This window comes from Ochotona curzoniae, unplaced genomic scaffold (assembly GCF_017591425.1).
Source record: "Ochotona curzoniae isolate NIBS_2020 unplaced genomic scaffold, NIBS_Ocur_1.0 patch65, whole genome shotgun sequence".
Taxonomy (NCBI): Eukaryota; Metazoa; Chordata; class Mammalia; order Lagomorpha; family Ochotonidae; genus Ochotona; species Ochotona curzoniae.
In genome coordinates this window covers 31264-51037 of record NW_024467045.1, presented here as the reverse complement: position 1 = coordinate 51037, position 19774 = coordinate 31264, and the positions used below count along the sequence as shown (strand labels likewise).

The window sequence follows — 19774 nt, the reverse complement described above, 5'->3', positions numbered from 1 at the left end:
TTATAGAAAAAAGAATGAAAGTGGCTTTCTTGCCAACTATTAAAGCCATAGAAGACATCAGACAACCTGCTTAATGTATATTAAGGTCATAAACATTGAGGGAACCTAATAGCCTTAATGTTTTTCTTTGAGAAGGGGGAATTAAAATCATTTCCACATGTAGAATGTGGAGCATATCACTGGGGAAGGCATACTTCTCTTACGATGCTGCAGAGATCTACATTACAAGAACAGAAATTTGATGCTCATTGTTCTACCAAGGGAGAGTGCATTGCAGGGACAAGAATGTGGATCCAGGAGAGGAATGAGGAGGCATTTTTGTAAAAAGAAAGAGTAGCAGGGAAAGGAAGAAAAGAATTAAACACAACTAGGATGGACAGTGGATTTTAATGACAAAAATCCTAAAGAAAAAAGTTCAGGAGTTTAAAAGATTTCATTACATCTTACAGTGAAGACACTCTGGGATGAGGATGAGATAAGCATGATTTAGGGATATATAAATTAGTTTGATATTAAAAATTTTTTAAAGTTCCAGCACATTTTATTTTTCAAACACTATAAATGGTAGTTTATACACTAAGAACACTTGGGAAAGAATAATGTCATTAAAATAATTAAGTTTAAAACCTTAATAGCAAAGATGGATAACCACTCACACAAACATTTATAATAGAAAATTGTGGGAACTAGCCTGAATGCTTAAGAAATAGTATGATGGAACACTAGTAGCCAATATACAATTTGCCTATTACTAAAGGATTATACTAAAAAGATTTCTTCCAGGCAATTGTCACAAAAATAGCTGATCCAGGTTCCATGAAACATCATACCTCAAGGAAATACAGACACAGATACACCATATGCACATCTGTGCAAAAAACCCAGCAAAAAAAAGTAAAACTACATATAACAGAAAGAAGTGTTATTAACTGATCATCAGAAACTTAGACATGGTCAAGATCTGTCATCTGATCTAAGGAAAAGAAGAAAAGACACAAACCATATCATAGCCAAAATCTCTGACTAGGATAAGGTGTAGGAAGAATGAACATTAGATGTGGTACTGAAACAAGAGCATACAGATCCCATCAGAGACTTCCCTAAGCAACAGATGGCCCCCCACCAGCGTCATCTCTGCCTCACCCCAGCACAATGGCTACAGCATGGGTTTTCCTACTTGTCCATTTCTACCCAACAATAGAAAAAAACAAAATGACCCAAACTTTAATTCTATGCTTAGGATCATCATTACCCTATTCAATGCCATCTGTGCTCCCACTCAAAAAGACATTACAAAGTGCTACATTTCCACTTCAAGCCAATGAGGATTAAAAATAGATACTATTGACATTCAAGAACGACACTTGCATTTCCCCACATCTGTACATATGCACTTGTCAAAGCCTAATTATTTTATATACTCTGCCCTATTACCCACATGTTCTTTTGATGAGCAAGATGGCCATAAGACAAGTGTTAAATAAAGTGAATACTTAGTTTAAAACGATTACAGAGAACATATGGAATCCCCTAAAAACTACCCAGTCTTCATATCAACCAATTAATAGGGTAGCATACAGCTTACTTTAAATTCACAGCTAATATGTCATTTAAAACACATCATAAATTTTTCGGTTTACCTTTGATGTCCCTTTAGTAGAAAAATATAAACCAGATCTTCTTAACAGGAAGTAAACCTTTTTCCAGGACTTCTTTCCCTGTTCTTTTGCATGTAAGAAGCCATGGATTTCAGGATATGTGCTTGAACTCAGAAACATCTAGAAAAAAATCCAACCCTTATCATATCAGTGAGACAGTGATACCATAGCTTTAAACTAATCATGTTACAATTTCAAGTATAAATGTGTAAGATCAAATAGCATCCACAATATTACAGAAATCATAATGTATATACAATCAGAAGTATAGCTTTAGGGGGCAAATGCAGCGGCATATCAGGTTAACTTTCCATCTGTGGTGCCAGCATCCTACATGAGCATCTGTTTTAGTCCTGGCTATTCAACTTCTCATCCAGCTCCCTGCTTATGGTGTGGAAAGGGAGTGAAGACCCTGCTTCCACATGGGAGACTTGGAAGTTCCTGGCTATTGGCTTTGGATGTGTCCAGCTCTGGCACAGGTGGCCACTTGTAAAATGAATCAGTAGATGGAAGCTCTCTATTTCTGGCTTTCCTTCTCTCTCTCTGTAATTCTAAACTTCAAGTAAAGTAAATAAATCTTTAAAAAAAATACGTCTTTCAAAAACTCAAAGCAGGTTGCAAAAGAAAACATGTACATAAAATGTACATTCCTAGCAATCAATACTGAAACAACCATCAAAAGTATAATCTATTCTAATATCCATACAAAATTTGGTAACATCTAAGTGTTACAATGTACTGGTGCTTTTCAATCTTTTTTGTGGCTTCCTCTCTGAATATAGGCTTACTTTACAATCTCACTATGGTAAAAGGAAGACTGCAATCCAAACTTGGATTGTTAAACAGGAAATTAAGGCAAGTTCACCTCCTTGATGAGAGTTAATACTCTTGTTCATCTTCTATGGTTTCCCTGTGATATTGAGCAGAGCAGCTTTTGTTTACTAAAGAGAACTAAAACAGTACATCCAGTCTACCTGCTCTTGCACAAAGTAATCTTGATCCTGAATCATGGCATGCTTGAGTTTGGGCAAGCCTGGCACTGCTTTGACCAACACATACGCTAGAAGTGAAGCTTTGTGAGTTCTGGATGTAGCACTTCTTCATCCTAACGGCTTCCAAGGATGATTCTTGGAAGTTTGCTCTCACATAAAAGAAATGTGGCTACCCTGAGTCCACCTTGGGTGAGCAGCAACTGGAGAAGGTACTCTGTAATGAGACACCATATGAGAAAAAGAGGGGCTCAGGACCACTGAGGCACACTTAGAGAAAAAGCTATCTCAGAACAGTGCCCAGCCACTGACGCAACAGGAGTCAGAGACGACTCACCCAGCTAATAATTTTCTAAAATTCCTGCCCCACAGAATTAGTCACAGCATGTAAATGGGCACCTAAAGCCCATAAGGTTTGAAATCCTTTTTCCTATAGGAATAATTGAGACAGTGAGCTTGTGATGGTCAAAAACACAAGAATGAAAAGGCTAGGATGCAGTCTAGAGTGGGTGTGCTTGGTGCCTGGAATCAGGCAGTGGGGATGCATTAGTGTCTCACCGAAAGAAACAGGAAAGCATACGAATAAACAAATGCAAAATGGAAAAACCAAATGAGAAAATTATTAACTAAAACAACGCAACGTACTTTAAAAGGCTACTCCAGGAAATGCTGATAGTAGATATTTACATTTTTTAAAGTAAATTATTACATTTTTTAAATTTAATGAGCCATGGATATTAATTAATTGACATGCAAAACAGGCAAGTAGGTTTTCTAGTTTGAGTGCTTTCCAAGTTATTAAACCAAACCAATTAAATTTTAAAAAGAGAGTCACAGAGGTCACACGAGAAAAAGAAGAAACCTTTTAAAAAGTGGAAACATCGCCTCAGTGGGGAGAAGAGGCTAAGGGCACACGCAGGGCTGGCTGCTTCCAAAGCCTACCATTTCTCTTGTTTTTATAATTTAACATTAAAGCAATATAACCATGTTATAGGAAGATCTGGGAAAGGAGGCAGAAAAGAAAAAAGAATATTCCAAACCACTCCAGTGTATTAATAAAGTGAGAGGCATCCTGACTAAATCTGGGGTCTGGGGATACAGTTGCTGCTGTCATTCACCCCAGATTCTGAAAACTCTGCTCTGGGACTAATCACTTTTCTAAAAATAGTCTGAATAGTGACAATTAAATACAGTCTATTCAAAAGCTCACGGAAAGCAAATCTGCAAAAGACAAACCCATTTAACATAGTCATAGATATGTAAGAAATATTGAAATTTGCTTGTATTAAAGATTAGAGATTACTGAGCAGGACAAGGGGTGGGGGATTGCTCAAGTAGCAGCATTCTAAAGACACTGTTGAATATCAACCTGTGAAGAAAAAAATTCAGAGCTTATGATATAAAATCTGTGCATCAGAATAAAAAAAAATCCCGACATGTTATAATGACTGTGTGTTATAAAATGACTATCTCAAGCCACTCACTAACCACTTGGAAGAAATGAGTTCAACAGACATAAAGCTAGGGATTTTTTTAGCAGAAAAACTAATCTCAATTCAGCTCCTAGTTTTATACAATTATATGCACGAATTTTAGAGCATTAAACAGGTAATAGTGTAGAAATATACTCAATCAATTTTTCCCTATAATGCCTAATATTTTCAACATTAAGAACTGCAGATGTTAATTATGAAAGACAATAGTAAATACATTTTTGAAGGTTTATTTTATTTTTATTGGAAATCCAGATATACAGAGAGGAGGAGACAAAGAGGAAGATCTTTTGTCTGCTGATTCAATCTCCAAGCAGCCGCAATGGCCCAGAGCTATGCTGATCCAAAGCCAGGAGCCTGGAGCCTCTTCAGGGTCTCCCAGGTGGCACAGGTTCCCCCAGGTGCTATAGGTTCCCCCAGGTGGTACAGGTTCCCAAGGCTTTGGGCCACAAGCAAAGAGATGGATTGAAGTAGGGCCACTGGGATTAGAACCGGTATACATATGGGATCCCAGTGCATGCAAGACAAGGAATTTGGCCAACAGGCTACTGCACCTATTTGCAGTTTACAGGAGAGTTAAAAAAAATTGTTAAGAATACTAACATCTTTATACACAGTACAGGATAAAACACTGCAATATGCTTTTCACGAAGCATTCTATGTTTAAAATCTCTCGACAACTGACCAGAATTAGGAAAAGGAATATTGATCCGGCTTTACGAATCTAGAGCAATTTTTACCCAGGTAATTTTCCTATATTAAAATGTAGTCATTCAAGGTATTAAATTTCAAAGTCTGGGCAGGCATCCATATGTTCCTCATACATGCCTTATATTATGTTATTTCTTACGTATTTAACATTACCTGCAAAATCTGTGTGGGGGAAATTTCACCATTGGTTTCAGTTGCAAAAGACACCATATGTTCTGGAAAAAAATACTGACAAAAAGATACAGGTTAAATTATCCCTAAACTCACTTCAGCAAAGAGTCAGTATGATCAATCACCTTTAAGCTGCTCTAAAATTCATTCAAAGTGCTTTTGAAAAGCCTATCCCACGACTCTAACCTCTGGCATCTTCATGATGATGCCTGGAATTGAGCCCAAATGTTATCAAATATACCCCCAGATGATGCTGATGCAGGGAGTTACAAACCACTGCAGTAGTATGGACAATGTGCTGAGACCCACCTCACTCACATCCTGACACCATTAGACCATTTCCTAAATCAGGCTAACCTCAGGCTCATTAAACAGCAGAAGGTATGCAATGATCACAGCCCACCAACGCAGGAATGAATAATCAATACTGGCCTGGAGAGCTTCAAGTCCCAATTATAAAGCTCATCCAAACCAATTGTTTAAAATCAGTAAGTCTTGGTCCTCATTCCAGAGGTTTTTTTCATTCAGTAGTTCTGGGTAGATAGATCCTGGATTTTGTGTTTTTAACAGGCAGTGGGACAGCCGTTGGAAGTTTTATGACCAGATAAGTTTGGGGAAAATCTTTTCTAACATACTTCCTTGAGGACACAGATTCTCAATAACTTTCAATGAACTTTGCTATGAATAAGTTTTGGTCTAAAACTTCTGTGTTTTGTTCATTAGAGCATGGCTGCTAGCATTCCTATCTTCTTTCCACCAAGCTGCCTAGGTTGTGACAACACAAACATCCCCAACCCTCAGTGAAAAAACATTGTTTGGTGTCTATAAAACAAATTTCTGACATTGTTTGATTAAAAAATGAAACCAAAAGTTTGCTATGAAGATATTTCTTAAATGTAATCTTTAAGCTCTTGTTTTTAATAGACTTACAAGAAGATGCTTTCCCTTTAAATCATAACTCTATTTAATTTTTATAAGAACTCCCATTTTCTTTGTCAAAGATTATCCCATTATGTTTCTATTTATAGGTTAAAATAAAAGAGAGCCTAAGAGGTCTGTCAGGGTTTGAAAATATTCTATTATGGTACATATTATATATTTTTTCATAAAGCATCATTTCAATCCAATTATTCAAAACTAAGTGTAAAAATATACTACAGTTGCAGAGACAAAAACAATTTAAAATAATGAGCCCAAAGGCAATTCTGACTCCTCAAGATTCCTAGTCTTCATTAGAATGTGACATATGTTTATTTTCTTTTAAAGAGAACTATAATGAAAGCAGTATTTACTTGATAAAGCACTGGTCTTTATCTTATTTCCACTTAGCTTGGGGATTATTGCTCTGAAAACAAAATAATTTGAAAGAGCAAGATCTATGTCAATCTCGAATTCCAGGCTAAATTAAATAGTCCAATCATCCAACCCTTACTTTATAAGGGTTTTCATCTAAATTTCCTAAATTCTATCAAAAGTGTTAAGCTATAATATTTTAGAATCCTTCTGAAAATCTGTAATAATCAGTTTCTCAAACATGCATTTTTTTCTAAAAACACAAGAGAAAAAAGCAATGGTTCCCCAAAACCAGTTTGTATGTATGTTTGTTTGTTTTTTGCATTCATTCTAAAATGAATCAAATTTGTGTGAATTCAGACTTAATCAGTTTGACTAAGAAACAGTTCCTGAGTTTATGCTTTATTGTCTGGTTATTGCTAGAACAGGGAGAAATGTCACCATAATTTTAAAGAAACCAGAATCATTACCCACAATTTACCAAATAGGATGATTTCATGTATTGTGACTTCTGTTTACATAAAATTTCACCAATTCATGTATTTTTTCCATAACGTTTCATGAAAATTTAACTTACCATTGGGTTTTTAAAGAATTCATATTTGGCATAATTTTTTCTAAAGAACAACTTATTGTCTTCGTCCATTCCCCAGTTAGATAGCACTTCGGTCACTAGTTCATGGTCTTCTATTATTCTTTCTGAAAACCATAGTGAGAATTTTGACAGATATAAAATCATACACAAAAGACTTCAGAAAGTTCATGGCAAAATGGAAATAAAGACAATGTTCGTTTTTTTTTAAGACAATGCTAACTTTTCTTAAACTTTTAAAATTTCATTCATTTATATATCACATCTACATATATTCCCATACAAAATACAAAATATGTTTTGTCTTTAGTCAACATGAAAACTCAATTAAATCCTGAAATAGCCAATGCTGAATCAGTAATGCTGAGCTTATTACCAAGTAGATTCTTACCTGAAAGTACAAATACATTAAAATGTCACAATGAACTTTTTGCCAATTCTTGATCTCATTTGGTTACTCTCTAAATTATCATTTAAGTTTGACAACAAGCCTGCAGTAAATATATGGGAAGTAGTTTTTTCCTTAACTCATCATGGTGTCAAAATTAAAATATTCGTTTCAAGGTTGAATGATTCACCTCATTAAGAGATGGAGAATATTGACAGGTTCAATCTGCATTTTAAATGTATACCTTGGATCCTTTAAAAAGGATGAACGCTTTACAAGGAAAACTTTAGCAAAGGCAGAAACAGTTTGGGAAGGAACACAATTCCTCTTACATTTCATATTTCTAAAATTAATATTAAGGAAAATAGGTAGGACGAAGGGCACTTAAATGAAGTAAGCAAGGGTAGCTCTAAAGCAGTAAAAATAACATGAAAAATTTCAATTTAAATAAGAAATTGTGATAATGTTCATAGCAGTACTATTAATAATAAATCTAAACTGGAAATTACCTTAGTACTTCTAGACACAGAAATGAATAAATGACATAAAAGCACACATTGGAATATACACTACCATGACCTATAACAGTATGCATGAATTTCACAAGTGCAATGTTAAAGGAAAAGTCAGACACAAATAGTACATATTGTGTGAATCCTCTTACCTAACATTCAAAACAGAGAAACTGCACCTTCATAGAAACATTGGGTAAGTAGCAAGATGAAAGGGATTTCTAGAGTAATGGTAACACTGCAGTTTTTAAACTGGGTGTTGGATATTTAGCATAGGCAATATTTGAGAATTCACTAAGTTGTCCACATATGTTTTGCTCAAGTTTTGCTGTATAAAATGTCATATTTCAGTAACACATAAAAAAAATTGTAAAATTATCAATGCACAAGAAGAAATGGGAAATAACCAAAAAAGGAATATGGAAATTTTCTGCATTTTTAGTGTGTCTAGGACCTCTCAAAAAAGTATCTGTGTCTCAGAAATTCAACACTTGCTAATGATCTGTGACCTTCAACCCCCAAACCCTTGAAAGTAATGCCACACTTTAAAAGAAGCTTATTCATCTGGAAGGAAGTTCTTGTAAGAGTGCTCAATGAATATGGATGAGTGTGAGTTCAGAGTGCACCAACACTTGGGTTCTGTTCCTAAGTCTGATCACTCCTTTTCTGTCTCATTGACTGGCTCCCCTCACTCCTCTCTTAAGACTCAGTCCTTGGCTCAACTGCTTCCATCCCCTTTGTCTTAACCACTTCAACCTCTTCAGTCGCCACATCTGTTGAAATGCTGGTGTAAATCATTTAGCTAACATTTCTTTCACTCCTGGATCATTGCTAAGAGATTCTCTGGTTGCTCAGTTTGTCCAAAATCAATGTTAGAATGGAAATTCTTCAAAATAGTAAAACAGAGAATTCCCATGACACAGTCAGTCTCATTTCTCAGTATATACTCCAAAGAAGTGACAGCCAAGATTGGGTGAAATACCTGCAAACCTATGCTCACAGCAGTATTATTCACAGCAGGAAAACCTGGAAGCAACACAACCATCAATATTGAATGAATAAACAAAATACATTCACACAATGGAGAATGCAGGCTTAAAATGGAAATTCTTTCATGTGCTTCAATACGGATAAATCTTAAAGTTGACGTGTAAGTAAATACGGCAGATACAAATGGCAAATACTGAATGACTCCATTTAGTTGAGGTAATTACAATCATTTAATGAATAGAGGCAATGAAGGAGAAAACAGTAGTTGAGGATAAAGAGAAACAGGAGTTATTGTTTAAGGGGCACAGAATGTCAGTTTGGAAGACAAAGTTCTAGCAACAACCGGTGACTGTGATATAGCGATGTAAACAATGTCACTGAATAGCACCCTTAAAAATAGATGAAATGGTAGGTTTTATGTTATGTACATTTACCAAAATGAATAAATAAATAAATAAATAAAAGAACTTTAAACATAACAAGGCCATTTCATTTTTTTCTCAAACTGTTTTTTCCATTAAATTTTCTGAACTCCATGTCTCTTAATGTTATTTTCAGCACGCCCTTTTAAACAACATAGAGTTAAGACTACTGCATTTTCTCCATTTCTGATTCCTGTCACCTCAAGGTATCAGACATTCTCCTTTCCAAGGTCTCTCAACCAGCGCACAACCCCATTCCCTAATTTCCTGTTTCAGTTGACAATTTCACTTTTTCTTCTATAGCCTCTAATGAGTTTGACTCATACCCTCAAATATAAGAATACCAAAAGATCAAAACTCTTGAAGTTTACAATCCCTCAAGTCCAAAATCCTGAAAATTTATTCCAGCATAAATAATTGTTAAAGTCTTTAAAAGATCTTGTTCACATCTCTAAAGAAAGATTAATTTGAGAAACATAAAAATATGACAGAACACTTCATAGCCACTTTATCCAACAAAACCTACAAAAATATATATTTTAGCAGGTATAAAACTCAGGTACAATAATTACAGGTGAGCCATATTCATTAAGAAATTGAGCAAAAAGTGAATTGTACAAATGTGTTATTATTAGTTATGTGCCTCCAGCTTTCTAAACCAGATGATGGAACATCAAAGCCTTGTGAAAGTACTGATGAAAAGTGAGGATACATAAGCATCATACCTCATGTGCATGTATGTACACATGAACTTAATGTATGCAACTGTCCAAAACCCAAATCCTTAAATATCATTTCCTTAATAAACAAAGTTTCACTTTTCAATGCACATACAGAATACTCACCCATGAAATCAATATTGTGAAAGTGATCAGGCATTTTCACAGTTAAATTTATAAAAGGCGCATGAAACCAATTAAAACTTTCTAAAGACCAAAAAAAAATGTATCCCTCTAGTATTAATCAGAATACAGAGATGAATGCACAGTACAGGGAAATGCAAAGAACAATGCTACCAGCCACCCAGGAAACACTCAACAGATACATTCAAAATGACTGTTACAAGGTTTCTGGGAGTTTTGTTCCAGCTAACATGATGCAGCTACTTGCAAATAACTAAAAACTCACCAATTCCTCCCAGAAATGATCTTTAAATCTCTGTTCTGCAACCTGCTTTAATAAGAATGTGGCTTTCAGGATTTCAACATTCAATATTGTAGCCTCTGAGGATTGTGACTTTTATGAGTTTTAACTTTTACAGATATTTAATTGCTTGACCGCACAATATTCAGGATTAGCTAGCTTTTGTCCCTGTGGTGGACTGTACCTAAGGGGATTAATAATGGAAGTGTAGCAGAAATTGATATGTTCATAGGTGGAAACAGAGAGAAGTATGGCCCCAATGCATGCATCACAAGGATGGAATTAGTGAGTGAAGTGGCTGCTAATTTCCTACTTTGTTGGAAGACACCTCAGTGGGAGCAAGATGGACTTGTGAAATTCTCCAAAGACACCTATTGTAAGACTGGAGGGAAGGAAAACTGGGGAGGGGAGGGGAATTGGGGAGGAGAAAGGGAGACCCCAGTGCCTACGAAACTGTGTCATAAAGCAATAAAAATAATAAAAAAAAAAGAAAGAAAAAGGCTCTAAGGTTTGGAACTCATTAAGATCATTTAGTAAGTTATTTAAATTAACTGGGGGATGTGGGGTTGAGATAACATAGTTTAGAGGCTTCATAGCAAAAACATTAAGAGTGGCAGGAGTTTCCAGAAAATTTAAAAAAAAAAAGTTTGGCAAGAGTTAAATAAAAACCTCTCTTTTGACTTACATTTCCCAACAGGATGTTGAGGGTCTGACTGTAGGTCTAAATTCTCACCTAGGAATAGTATGCCTATATGAAACTCACAGATAGAAACTGAAATGATTAATTACCTCAACTAAGAACAATCCAAGGCACAAATAATAGGAGATTAAAACATTTGCAATACAAAAGACAGGAGACTCAAAGCAAAGAAATGCATTCAAGTTACAGTTACCTCTGCATGTCTCAATCCCAAGGCTATCTTATTCTTTTACTAAATTTGGGTAATATCGGGAATAGGCTGAATAACAGCCCTCAAGTTACAAGAGCCCCATCTCTGGAATCTTTAATTGTAATATTATATGACAAAGTCTTCACAGATAACTTTTTTAAAAAATATATTCAATAATTTGAAATTTGTATTGCTGAGAGGTAAGTCTTCAATCCAATGTTTTCCCAAGTGGCTGTAACAGCCAGGGGTGGGTCAGATCAAAGTAAGAGCAAGGCACTTCCTTCACATCTCCCACATGGGTAGCATGGGCGCAAACATTTACCACTGCTTTTCCTAGGAGCAGAAGAGGAACATCAAGGACACGGACCAGAGCCCACCTGGAATGCCAGCAACTCATTCAGTGGATTTACACACTACGCCACAATGCCCGAACCCAAATCAAGGCTGCTGAAGCAAGGAAATTTTCCTGGGTTAACCAGGTGGTTCCTAAATCCAACCACAAGCATTCTTTTTTTTTTAATTTTTATTATATAGTTCCACAGGCTCAGGGATTTTTCCTTCTACTGTCCCTTTCTCCTCCCTACCTTCCACTGTTTTCCCCTATTTTATTACAATAGTATAGTCCTTCAACAAAAGGCACAACTCCAACACTTTGCTACTTATGCATTCTTATAAGAGTGAGGAAGAAACAGATTTGATACAGACAAAAGAGTAAACAGCAATGAGATCCTGGAGGCCAGAATTCAAGTTGGGCAACCACAAGCTGAAGAACAGTAGCAGTCACCAGAAGCTGGGAGTGGCAAGCACCACATTCCTCCAGAGTTTCCAGAAGGAGGGAGACACTTTACAACCAAGTAAAGCATGCATTTCCATTTGTTCACTTCCCTTCTGTCATTACAGAATGGTAATTCCCTTTAAAAAATTAATCTGTGTTTATCTGGAATGAAGACACACACACACACACACACACACACACACACACACACACACACACGGGGTGGTGGGAAGAGGGGTGTGAGAGAGAGGAGAGTCCGTTCATTGCACAATCTGTTGGTTAACTCCTCCAACACCAGGAGCTGGGCCAAGTTAATGCCTCCAACACCAGGAGCTGGGCCAGGGAAAACCAGGAGTCCCACAGAGGTGTCAATGACTCAAGTTATTATCTGCTGCCTCATGGAATATACATTAGCAGGAAGCTTCAATGGGAAGCAGAACCCAGAACCAAAGCCAGGCATTCTAGTATGGGATATAGGTAATTCAAGCCACGTCTTTTAGCCACTAGGTTACAAGAAATGATCTATTTCTTCTACTGAAGCTACAAAGCTTCTGATAATTTGTTATTGTGTCCACAGGAAATTAACATATTATCAAGTAGGCAAATTATATTTTCATTTTACAGATAGAAACTGAAGTTTAGAAAGGCCAATATGCCCAGGTGGAATGTCAGCTTTGTATTGATGCTCTCTCACTAGCACAACATCCATTCTGCCTTTATAAACGTCCCCACCTGCCAGGCATCTCCTGTCCCTCTGCTGGCTCTGTTCCCATCCCACACATTCTCTCTATATCAGCCAACATCATTTCATCATGTTCTTGTAGTTCTCATGTTTCAGTTTCATCAATTTCTTTTATTCCAAAATGTGTTAATAAATGGTTCCTAGTTAATTGAAAATAAAAACCACATTTTGAATATAACAAAATAATAGGCCAGCTTTTAATTTTATCATACTTATTATTTCATGAAAGTAACACAAACCATTTTAATTTGGATTTTTTTCATGAAAGTAACATAAATCATTTTAGTTTGGATTTTGTCGAAAAAGAAAATATAAATAGTGTTGCAGAAGCAAGCTGTATTTGAAAAGCCGGGTACTCTAATATATGTGGTCATAAAGAAGTGAATCCAGTAAGGGGTTCTGCTGAAACCTGCAAATGAAAGGATGTCAATCTAGAAAGAAAAAATAAGGAATAAAACATTTAGAGAATATTTTACAGAATTAGAATATTAAATGTTTAAACTATGAAATTATTAACATAAAGAGAATATTCTGATGACCTTAAGAAGAAATATGTCTTTATAAATATATAAAGGCATGAACACTCGATACAGTTCTTAGTTACTCTTGCGATGTCCACTTTGATTTTACCTGCCCTACTTCCTATCCAGACTCTTGCTGATGCACACTTTGGTAAACAATAAATGATGGCTCAAGTACTTGGGTCCATGTTACCAATAACTAAAGAAACCCAAATACAGTCCAGACTCCTGGCTTGAGCCTGGCCAGCTCAGTCTTTTGGAAACTGAACCAGAAAATGGAAGATGTCTGTCTCTTTTCTGCCTCCCTGCCTTTTAGGCATAAGTAAGAGAAAAGCAAAATATCAAAAACCAGAGCATTTGTGAGAATGTAAACAGCAGATGTTCCATTCCTTCAAAAAAATCCTCTGGCATTATTTTATTGAAAATTCAGATAGCATACATTGGCAGCAAATAAAAGTCCAGAGGACCAAATGTAGCTATAGTTTTTCTTTTTTACCTTAAGCACTGGCTTAATAATGGGGATCAGATTTGATTATCACATGTCTTTTAAAAAATTGTATTAGCTATTCTTTGTAAATTTATGTATCATAATCCAAACTTAGGTGTACTGTCATACATCATCTCCTAAACAAGCTCATTATGTTAAAGAATTAATGGTACCACAATCCAAACAATCCTGGAAGGGTATATAACTGATCACAAGTCAATCACATCTTATAAACAAAGTTGTTTTTTTTTAATGCAGATGGTTTATTAAATATAAACCTTAGCAGACAAAGTTTAACAGGAAGAGACAATCTAGGTAGATGGATTACCTCGAAAGGAAAAAGAAGAATGCTCAAAAAGGAGGTAAAACATCACTGAAGACTCTCTTATTTTTGCCCAAGCATAGTTATAAAACACCATTACCAAGACCCAATAAAGCAAAACACCTAACACCAAGCCCCACAGCCCAGTAAACGTTCCTTGACTCTTCTCCTTTAGCTTCACCCTATAATCAAGCAAATTTTAGCCAACAAGGTAATTCTATTGAAGTATTTATAACATGTATTTTTAAACACGTAAAAGACACCATGATCAATCCTGCAACTAGGAGCTTTTGGTTGCAATGCTCAAAGCCCAAAATGAACACAATTTTGGAGTTAGCATCTTGGAAATGACCCCAGGTAGTCTTCACATAAATTCATCATCATTATTTTTAAAGACATTATTTATTTTTACTTTATATAATCTATCCAAAACACTAGATTAAATGCACTAATAAAATGTTACAGGAACAAATATAGTTTAAAAAGCTTTCTGAAAATGAATTATTATTCTCAAATGCCACTGTAACATAAGTAAAAATAACAATCAAGAATTGGGGAAAAGAGAAAACAAGCTTCAAAATTGACTTTCTAATGCTTTTGAAAAACAAAACAACATATTGCTTAAGTTTTATTTTTGTTGCTAATGGAATGGTAAGGTCTTACAGCAATAAAAAATATTACCAAATAACGATAAATATCTCTAATTTAATTTTCTATTAAATGTTCAGGAACTTCTTCTTTAAAAGAGAAAAAAAAACAAGAGAAAAAGAAGAAAAGTTTCTTCTGAAACTGTTGATTTAACTTCAAAGTCTTTTTAAAAACCTCAATCCTCCAAGAATGGAAAGTGCTCACCTGTGACCTTCTGCTTGGATTTCTTGGCTGAATCTACTGAAAGTACAGCATAGGGCTCAAATAGAAACCTGAGTCCCTACTCTTCTCATCACTTGATAAGAGAAGAAACAAAAGTGGCTTTTACCTCTAATTCACCCAGAAAACAATTCTTTGTATGCCTTTGTTACAGGAAACTCCAGGAGACAAATGGTCCTTGTACTACTCTGTGCTGGGTAGAAACTACATACATTTTGTCAATCTTATTTTCAGATAAAAATGAACAGCTTCTGACCAAGCAAAACAAAGAGCGCAGAAGCAAAGAATAAAACAGGGCTCAATTTCTAAAAGGTTCCTTAACCTAAGAATACTACTTAATGCCAGCAGGATCCCCCAGAAAATTGCCACTGCCAGATTCAACTCCCCTAGTGCAATAATAGGAAAATAGTGACACTTCAGGGTGATGGTGATAAAAGCCTTGCAGTTCATTCTTCAGCAAATCCAGTCTTTGTATTAGCTCTAATCCAACAATAACAAATTATTTTCATAGAAAGCCTTATTTTTTTGCACAACAATGTTTGCATTTAGATGATTATAGGCAGGCTGGGTAAGTATCTGAAGAGTTTAGAAGCAGCTTATGTAATTTTCAAATTACTCTATGCATCCTTTAAAGACTCAGAATAAAATTCCATCTGGGATGGAATTTTAACAAGTCACTAGCAAGTGACTTGTTACTTTGCTTCCAAGTCTTTTCCTTCTGTGTACTTTATAATTCATTCAAGAATAACTTGAAAACTTCTTCAAAATTCAGCACATCTTAGTTACAAACATACTTATTTGTCTTAAACCCTAGTAAGCAGGGTCCTGTTGTCATGGGACTGCTGCTTGATTTTGGCAATGCAGTCATTATTAACAAGGCTATAGATAATGTTATGGAAACGAACAAAAAAGGGAGACATTTTAGACCCAAAAAAGACTTCAGAAAAATCATCTGATTTAGAACAGTTTTATATATTGACCTTACTGCTTTTTTCTCTGATTACTAAAATAATGTTTCCGTTAGAGAAAATTTTACCACTGATAATATATTAAACTTTCCAAACAGGAATAAGTATCCAATTTTTTTGTATATCCCTTTCATGCCTGTTTCTGTGGGTCTACTCATGCCTATGCGTATACAATGCTCCTGGAATTTAGGAAATGTTGTACCTGCTTAGTCATTGTGACTATGCAAGTATCATCATCAATTTCATGTATTTGTTTCTATCAGTCTTCAGAGGAAACACTTAGGAGAGCAAGAGCTGCGTAACACAACATTCTACTGATGACCCATAATTTCTAGTACTCTCCTGTTATACATTAGGATTTTCTTTTGTAACTAAACCATACTATATTCAACCTGCTTTACAAATTCCTATATTCAATGCCTGCTTAAACTAATTATTTGCTGCACCACCTGCAGCATATCTCATGGGAGCATCACACAGCAAGGTACAATTCTTTGCTAACACTTTCTTTGTCTCCTGCACTTCTCTGTGGCCTTCAGGCAAGGGATACCTGTATAAGAACAGGTGTTACCAGCAAGTATCCTGATCATCCCAAGAAACAGCTTCAGAAGCAATATTCTGCACCAAAGGGCTGGCATACGGAAGAGGCAGATGCATTTCCAATCCTCCCCTCACATGGAAAATGCACAAAGATTAATATGGGATACCTTCAAAACAATCCACCTGCAGAAAGACGAATGTGGGATGTCTCCAATGGCTTTTCTATCTCAACTCTCCCCACACAGTGGTACTTGGCCAGCTATTACTCAACTTAGGCAGCCGAGACATCTCATCTTTATTCTGTTTTCATTGGTATTTTCAAGAAATGTCTAGGGAATACATCTTCCTACTATTTTTTTAATAAATGATAACCAGCATTCTTCTTTAAATTTTTTTATTATTATTATTTTTTTATTGGAAAGGCGGATATACAGAGAGGAGAGGCAGAGAGGAAGATCTTCCGTCCCATCATTCACTCCCCAAGTGAGCGCAACGGCCAATGCTATGCCGATCCGAAGCCAGGAGCCTCTTCCAGGTCTCCCACGCGGGTGCAGGGTCCCAAGGCTTCAGGCCGTCCTCTGCTGCTCTCCCGGGCCACAGGCAGGGAGCAGAAAGGGAAGTGGGGCCGCAGGGATAGAACCGGTGCCCATATGGGATCCCGGGCGTGCAAGGTGAGGACCTTAACCACTTGCGCCACCGCGCCGGGCCCCTTCCTACTATTTTAACATCACAATAATTGGGCCTAGCACAATGGCACAGTAGTTAAATCTTCAGCTTGCAAACACTGGGATCCCATATGGGTTCTGGTTCGTGTCTCGGCTGCTTCCATCCAGCTCCTGCTTATTGTGGTCTGGGAGAGCAGCACAGAAGGGCCCCAAATCATAGGATCCTGCACCCGCAAGGGAGACCTGGAAGAAGCTCCTGGCTCCTGGCTTCAAATCAGCTCAGCTTCGGATCAACTAAGCTCTGGCCTTTGCAGTCATTTGAGGATGGGAACCAATGAATGGAAGGTCTTTCTGCCTCTCCTCTGTGTAAATATGCCTTTCCAATAAAAACAAACAAATCAAAAAAAAAAAGCTTCAATAACTAAGCCTTGGAAAATGCACTGTAGTTAGCAAGGCAAAAAAAGGACAGGAAATGGATTCTTGAAAATCTTAACTGAGATGTATAGAAGAATCTGTGGACAGCTGCCTGATGTATAAACAAGAGCAGAGGCACTAAGAGGAGTGAAATCAGGAAGCTAATTTGCAGGCCACAGGGTGTTACAAGCTCCACACAGGATCATGAACCTGCAAGGAGAGCCAGGTCTGCACTCAGAATAACCTTGCAATGGTTGGAGGCAAGAGGACCCCTTGCAATGCTAAGTAATTCTAGAGGAGAGAAATGATGGGATCTGAACTCAGACCATGGAGGATATGAGAATAGATGGGTGGAAAAATCAGTTGAATAAATAGATAAAAGTAGTTATGGGTACTTCTCAAACTGCTGACTAATCAGTACCCATTTCCAGTGGCTATGCCACCAGGATCCTGGCACAGGAGCTCCTGGAAAGAAGTAAGCACAGTGCTACTTCTCCCCAAAACATCACAATTATTTTAACTGTCAACGAGGGTTGTCACTACTCTGAAGACTGCGTGGCTATAAACAGCACAGAATTTGCCATTATAGATCAGCTTCAGAAAAAAGGAAAAACATGTGTGTCTCACTGGCTTATAAAAAGGAGACAGAAAGAAACCATTTCAAAGCAGAAGGCAGTAAACGGGTCCCATGCTGACCCGTATGTTGCTTTGCTTTTAAAGAGAACTTGTGGATATAGCAGCATACATGAAAACGGTTTCATTAAAAGCCTCCAGTCATTCATTTTGCTTATTAAAGTCACTCCAGAAGGATACTCACAATGGAAATCTCTGCTGTCCCTAACAATGAAACTAAAATGCAATTAATTCCTCTTCCCAAGCAGTCTATAGGTATGTGCTGGAGGTACTGTGTTAATTGCCACTGCCTCATACCATGCTTTCAATTAGCAATCAAAATGGGAGCAAGACAAACATAGATCTCAAAGTTCCAGGGGACTCACGCTGAAGTTCTCTGCCCCAACTTTCTTTTTCATTGACCCTAATAACAGACGATTCCATCTGGGGAGCTACAGTGACACCCAGTGGCTGTGAAAGAAGGCACACGAGTTACAAAACCAGTATCAGAATGAGCAATAATTGTAGAGATGCTGACATATCGTATCCAGCGATTATTAAACAGCCTGGACAACCAGGACCATGTTATCCCAAGTCAAAATGTTCGAAGGTGGTTAACAAAATCAGTGTATTATTAGCTGCTTGGAATGATTTACTCTGTTAAAATTCTGAGTAGTATATGTTCATATTTCTGGGAATAGGATATGGAATTTTAACTATATTGAAAGGTGCATAACATGACATTTGCTGTGTGCAAGTTCAAGAACATGTTATTTCTAGATGACCCTTTTACTTGGTCAAAATAAATATGAGAGTATTGAAAATTTTATAGAAATGGAATTAACAGCAATTTGGGGGGGCTATCATTATGCTTCAGATGGCTAAATGTCTGGCATCCCAGATAAATACAGTTTGGGTCCCAGTAGCACCACCTTCTATTAAGTTCCCTGCTAATTAATCTGGGACGACAGTGCAAGACAGTCAAGTAGTTGGGTATTTGCCACCCATGTGGGAGATTCAGATGGAGCTCCAGGCTCCTTGCCTCGGCTTGACCCTTCCTGGCCTGGCTAGGATACAGCAGCCATTTGTTGAGTGAACCAGAAAATGAAAGATCTCTATTTCTCTCTCTCTCTCTCTCTCTCTCTCTCTCTCTCTCTCCCCCCTGTGTGTGTGTGTGTGTTTTCCTCCTTCTCTGTGTTGCAATGAAATAAATATTTTTAAAAGGCAAATTTTGTACAAGAAGCATTTGAAATTCATAGAAAACTCTCTGAGAGTCACTATAATGTACTTTATTTTTTTTAAAAAAATTATTTGAGAGGAAGAAAAAAAGCAGGATCCTCATTCACTGCCAAATGCCAAAAACAGTCAGCTGTGACTGCGTAAGGCTGGAGCCAGTGACCAACATGTCAAACAGATCTCCCAAGATCGAGGAAGGAAGCCCACTACTTGAGCCATTACTGCTGCCTTCCCAGGTCTGCACTGGCAAGAAGCTAGAGCCAGGAGCTACAACTGTGGACTCCAAAGTGGGATGCTGGCATCTCAACTGCTAGATTAAATGCCTGCTCAGAGTCCAGGAATACTTTTTTTTTTTCATTTGAAATGCAGAAAG

General features: G+C 36.9%; 1 protein-coding gene across 1 annotated transcript in view; it reads right to left on the bottom strand.

Annotated features, from left to right (window-relative positions):
* LOC121168152 (growth factor receptor-bound protein 14-like) overlaps window positions 1-19774 on the bottom strand; it is a 65499-nt gene that overhangs the window by 24325 nt on the left and 21400 nt on the right. Inside the window, exons 3-5 of the mRNA XM_040997972.1 lie at window positions 6893-7014; window positions 5005-5079; window positions 1641-1778 (exon numbers count right to left, since the gene is read on the bottom strand). Coding sequence (XP_040853906.1) covers window positions 1641-1778; window positions 5005-5079; window positions 6893-7014 — 335 coding nt within the window. The remainder of the gene's footprint in view (window positions 1-1640; window positions 1779-5004; window positions 5080-6892; window positions 7015-19774) is intronic.